This window comes from Cannabis sativa, chromosome X, assembly GCF_029168945.1.
Source record: "Cannabis sativa cultivar Pink pepper isolate KNU-18-1 chromosome X, ASM2916894v1, whole genome shotgun sequence".
Taxonomy (NCBI): domain Eukaryota; kingdom Viridiplantae; phylum Streptophyta; class Magnoliopsida; order Rosales; family Cannabaceae; genus Cannabis; species Cannabis sativa.
The window spans coordinates 80,679,321-80,685,870 of NC_083610.1; the positions used below are offsets into that span (position 1 = coordinate 80,679,321).

Here is a 6,550-nt window from a genome sequence, read left to right on the forward strand (position 1 = left end):
CCAAAAATATGAAAAAATATAAGTACATAATTATATACAATTTTATGAATACTTACAAAATATATGTTTATAATTTTAACTGTTGATTACGTTCAATATATTTTTTAAAAAATAAAGAATAAACACATAAAGTTAAATATATAAATATAAAAATTAATATTTATACAAATTAACATAAAGTTAAATATATTACTAAAACAATGTGTAATTTTTTGTTAAAGAAAAAAGTTAATTATAAAAATGGCTGCGAACAAGTTATCGAATACCTGACAATTAATCAATAACTAGTAACTGAGAGAACAGGTATAAATTGGTTACTATGACATCTATTTCCGTTATATACATAGTAACTCATAACTGATTATTGTGTCGTGTTTCTAAAAATTTTGAAAATACAATTATTTTTACATTTATTTATTTGTATCTTTTTTATCTAAAAATTTTGAAAATACATTTACATTTTAAAAAAAAAAACCATTCCAAAAGAAAAGTCTCATACTTATCATGGGCCTCATTGAGCAACGCTCCTGTGATCCAATATAATGGGCCTCTATTCTACAATAAGTCTCAAAGCCCACAAAAAATACACTGTTCAACAACACACATTGACTTCCACATAATATGAAAAATACGGATGGTAAAATCATAATTAAATACAAAGTGAAATTTATAGTTTTTTTTTTGGTGTGACTGTATAAATATGTATCTTATATTCAATGTGGCTATATAACACAAGGCGTTTGGTTAGGAAGAATGAAAATATAGGAATAGGAATGAGAATGGGAATAGGAATATGAATAGAATGGAATAAAATTTAAAATGTATAAAAAAAATTGATAAAAAAATAATTAAATTTTTTCTCTTATTACATTGGAATGATCATTTTTTTTCTTTTTAAAATGGAATAGCCATTCTATCAAAATGGTGGAAAGAGCATTCCATTAGAATGTCATTCCAATACTTTAAAATGCAACCAAACAAAAGAATGGAATGAAAATTGTTTCCTTTCCATTCCATTTCATTACCTCCAACCAAACGCCACCAAAGTGTTGTTCTTTTTTAATAGATTATAATTTATATTTAAACTCACTATATATCTCTTCTCTATGTTATATTAAATATGGATATATAATAGAAAGTATTATTTTTTTAAAATAAATTATAATTTAAATTTAAACTACTACACATACACACAATGCTTTTTTTTATCTCTTATGACTATATAACATAAAGTATTTTTTTAACATTGTAATTTAAATTTAAACTCATTACGTATATTTAAACTATATTATCATTTTTTTACCTAATCTACATATTTAGAAGAAAAAAAAATATCATTCTATTATTGTTTTCTTTTCAAACAATAAAATAGAAAAAAGTGTTTATGTTTCCTAAAGAATATATTGTGATGTTGTTACCTATAGGCTATTGTAGTTACTAAAAAATATTTGAGACTTTTTTATTTTTACACTTCAAAATAGTTTTTTTTTTGTATTTTTATGGAATTCTACATAGAAACCCCTATTGGAACTAGTGCTGCAACCTAAATTGCAATAAAAAATCGTACAGAAACCCCTATTGCAACTAGCGCTGCAACCACTTTAGAAACCCAAACCGTAAATTTTAAAAAAAAAGTTAAAAAAAAATAGTATATGGGGTAATTCCCCAAAATATTTTTTATAATTATTTTTATTAAAAAATAAAATATGTCCATGATATTTCAAAAAAAAAAATGCTATAAAATTAATTTTAATTAAATTTTATAAGGAAAAAAGTATTAGATTACAAATTATTTATTATTTTTTTTCTTTTAATTTCTAAATTAATCACAATCTAATAATGATTAATATTTTAAAATAAATGTAACAATAATAGTTATATATAAATATGACTATGGATATATATAAATATGACATTTATTTATTTATATTAAAAATACAAAATTATTGATCCAGTCCACATTTTGATTTGGGACCAAGTCTTGAATTGGAACTACTTTGTTTGGTTGTAATTTATAGATAAAGACATACACTTGTATATTGAATATCTACTTTGTAATAAACAATATGGACCATAACAAAATCAATACGTGTCATCATATAGTATTGATAGATATTTAATTAAAATTCATGTATTATTATTTCTTTTTTGAATTTAACATAGTAGTACTAAGGACAATAGGGTTGTGTACATCAAATTTTGTAAATCGTTCAAACTGAATAATTCACTCAAATTGAGATAATTCGATAAATAATGCAAACCGAATAACTAGACAAAAATATAATCCATCCAATTTTTATATTGGACAAGTTAAAAATAATATCAACTTATCCAATCAACTCGAACTAACTCGCCCAACTCCACTCGATTAAGAAGATTTTATATATATATATTTACATATTATATAATTTACATATATATATATATATAAAAAATATAAAATTCAATTACTTTTTTTATAGTAGTTAATTTTAACTTTGAATTCAATTTATATTTATTTGTTTTATTATCATAATTACCTAAAATATAATAATTAGATGTAAAAAAAAAATTAGTTATCGATTTGGATAGGTTAACTCAACTAAATTGAGCAATTTCATTGCGTGGATTATAAATTAATTTTTTTTAATTAAATGGGTTGCACTTATATTTTTGTAATTTAATTTTTACATTAAGTTGAATAAAATATAGCATAAATTAACCAAACTGAGTGACGTAGAGTAGAGATGGAAATTTATACCGCGGGGATGGATAACCGCGGGGACCCGCCCCTAATGGGGTGGGGATTCCCCATCTTGGTGGTTAATGGGGCGGTGGTGGGGGACAATTTCAATACCCGAAGCGGGGATGGGGCGGGGGCGGGGATAATACTATCCGTACCATATCCGACCCCGATATAGATATATATAATTTTCTTTGTTTTTTTTTTTAACTTTGAGACATATTTAGTTTTTATTTTCTATTAAGTTATGCTTTTTTTAAGTAGGTTTATCTTTTATCTTCTATGAATTATGAATGCATAATAAATATTTGTGAGAATATTGGTTTAATTTATTTTTCAATTATTTTAAATTAATTTGTTTTTTCATTTTACTTTAATGGATACCCGATGGGTTCCCCATAACCGATGGGTATTCCCCTACCCTGAATCCGTTGGTTATTAGACGGGGATGGGGCGGGGATGGGGGTATAAATAGGTAGCGGGGATGGGGATGGGGATTGCATTCCCCGTACATTAACCGACCAATTTCCATCTCTAACGTAGAGTACTGATATTACAATTTACAAATAATTGAGGAGCGTTGGGTAATAACTCATACACTTTCTCCTTTTTTCATTCCTTCCTAGCTTAATTAATATATTAGTTTTATTAAGTATATTAATATTAATGTACTTACTAATTATTGGAATTATATTTTTTTTAATTAAGTGCTTTCGCTGTCCATCTTTATTATTAGAATAATAATAATAAGTAAAGATTGTTGGTTCAACAAAAGACTAATAAGGTGAATTTTGAGTTAGACTTAAAAGGTGGTCCATCAAAACAGGCTCTTAAAATACACTGTTTCTCATCTCACCAAACATGCTTCATCATATCATATTACATAATAATAAAATACTTGTGTACCTTCTCACTCCAATATGGCTAATTCTATGGTACAATCTTTTATTTGGTGTGGATGTGATTGTTCTTTTTATAAGCGTTGGAGTAATTTATGGCATAAATACTTAAGCTTAATTCTCAATTGCAAATAAATACTTAAGTTTAATTTTTAGCGGTAATAATACCTAAGTTATAATTTTAAAACTTTTGTAGGTACTTAACTGTTAATTGTTAAATAAATTATCACGTGACAATTCTTGATTGGTCCAAGTCATTAAATTTTTATTTTTTTAAAAAAATTAATTTATATATACCAATAAGAAAATAACACGTGGATAATGATATAATATTTAACGATTAGGTAAGGTACCTACAGAGTTCCAAAAATATAACTTAGGTATTATTACCGCTAAAAATTAAACTTAGGTATTTATTGGCAACTGGGAATTAAACTTAAGTATTTATGATACAAATTACTCTAAGCCTACTAATTAATTGTTTGAATTTATTTTTAGCAATATAAACAATTTAAATTTTTTTTAAAATATACATATAGTTCTAAAAAGTTAAATTGAAGAACAAATTCACAATAAAAATATACCGAAACAGTCTTTTAAACAGTGTATCCTAAATATTTATTTAGGCTAATTATGATTTTCGCCTTATAAATTTTTATATATATCGAATCATACTCCTTGAATTTTTTAGGCGTTAAAATTTTTTCTTAAACTATTGAGATTGTTGGATTTAAGGACTGTTGTCTAATTTCATTCAATTTTACTAATTTGGTAATTGTCAATGTACTAAATCATGTTCTGATTTTAATATCTACCAAATCATATACCTCAAACTATTACATGTGTCAAATTATATTCTCTTAACTTTTATCTATTTCTTAACAAAACTCTTTAAATTTAATAATCCAATAAATATTTTTAACGATCTTTAAAATTTAAGAAGCATAATTTAAATGTTTAGTACATTTCAAAATTGGAAGGACATTTATTTATTTAAACACCACACATTGTATAAATATATTCTTTTTCAAACTTGAGGCTTGAAAAGACCAGCATGTCATGCTAAATAATTTTATATTATTCTTTTTCGTATATATATATGTCTACATGATTTTCAGAAGGCGAACGAAGCAGGAAAGGTACGGCGTCGTTTTGTACTGATCGAGTAAAACGGCGACGTTTTTGGACTAACGTCGGCAGACATCACTTTACTCATATTATCGTCTCTGTCTTGTCTTCTCAAATAAGGCCACCCTACTAAAAAGGCGTATATTTCCTTTCCCTATTTCTCTCCCTCTCTCTCTCTCTCTCTCTCTCTCTCTCGCTATATTTCTGGTTCGTTGACCTATGATTCTGTAATCGGCGAAGCCAGAATCTCGATTCCACACTCTAGATCTATTCGTCTCCGGTCCCAATTTCACGAATCTAAGGTCGAATCGCTTTACTTTCTTTCTTTCTTTCTTTCTGTCTTGATATTATAATCACTTTGGTCTTTCTAGTGTTCCGACTACGAACTCAGTAGTCTATTATTCTTAGTCGTGTCTGCCTAATGATTCGTTTCGTTGATTTTGTTTCAGATCTAGTGGAATCTAGCTCGACAAAGACTTTTGTTTCGAGTTAATCTGCGAGTATACAGTTCAGGTTGTGAAGTTCTTGTTGACTGTTTTTTCTTTACGTATCTGTATTTTTTGTTGTTCGTTTGAGCTCTGTAATAGATCTTGGGAGAGAGGCGGTGTCGTTTTCTTTTTTTTTTTTGGTGTTTCGTTCTTTTCTTTGGTTGAGATTCTGGGCGCTTAGGGTTTCTGTTTTCAGATCTTGGGTTTGGGAGTGCTGATCGTTTTCTTGCTTAAAATTGATTTGATTGGAAATGTCGATTCTATCGAAAGGTGATTCTATTCACATCAGAGAAGTATGGAATGATAATCTTGACGAAGAGTTTGCATTAATTCGTGATATTGTTGATCGGTTCAATTATATTGCTATGGATACTGAGTTTCCCGGTGTTGTACTTCGCCCTGTGGGAAATTTCAAGAACATTAATGACTATAATTACCAGACTCTGAAAGACAATGTTGATATGTTGAAATTGATTCAATTGGGTCTCACATTCTCTGACGAGGATGGGAACCTTCCAACTTGCGGAACTGATAAGTTTTGCATTTGGCAATTCAATTTTCGTGAGTTCAACATAAGCGAAGATGTCTTTGCTAGTGATTCGATTGAGTTGTTGCGTCAGTGTGGGATTGATTTCAAGAAGAACAACGAGAAGGGTATTGATGTGAATCGCTTTGGTGAGCTTTTGATGTCATCTGGGATTGTGTTAAACGATGGTGTTAATTGGGTGACATTTCACAGCGGGTACGATTTTGGGTACTTGCTCAAGCTATTGACCTGTAGAAGTTTACCCGATTCACAAGCAGATTTCTTTGATTTGATCAATATCTACTTCCCAATGGTGTATGACATCAAGCATTTGATGAAGTTTTGCAACAGCCTCCATGGTGGGTTGAATAAGCTTGCTGAGTTGTTGGATGTGGAAAGAGTTGGTGTGTGCCATCAAGCCGGTTCTGATAGTTTGCTCACAGCTTGCACATTCAGGAAATTGAGGGAAACATTTTTCAGTGGCTCCACTGAGAAATATGCAGGTGTGCTATATGGTCTTGGTGTTGAGAATGGACAGAGTACTAATTGAAAGATAATACAAAAATCTTATGGCTAAAAGATTGATATGAATATTTGTAGACTATTCTGAGTGTGAGAGATTCAGTCTTCTTCTTTGTACACTTTGGTAAAACAAACCCTTGTGTTAGTTCTTAACATTTCTTCTTTCCTCGTTTGTAACTGAAACCTTAACTGGTTCTTGTAGCTTTGAGTTTTTGTACATCTATATTAGTGTTTCAATAAAAGAAAAAGTTTAATTGAGTTTCCT

At 28.5% G+C, this 6,550-nt stretch overlaps 1 protein-coding gene across 1 annotated transcript; it reads left to right on the forward strand.

The window, feature by feature from the left end:
* The first annotated feature begins 4,656 nt into the window (after positions 1-4,656).
* On the forward strand, positions 4,657-6,550 carry LOC133031707 (probable CCR4-associated factor 1 homolog 6). Its single transcript, XM_061105265.1, has 2 exons — positions 4,657-5,051; positions 5,199-6,550. Exon 2 carries the CDS (start codon positions 5,489-5,491, stop codon positions 6,311-6,313), a length of 825 nt encoding a protein of 274 aa, XP_060961248.1. The 5' UTR covers positions 4,657-5,051; positions 5,199-5,488; the 3' UTR covers positions 6,314-6,550.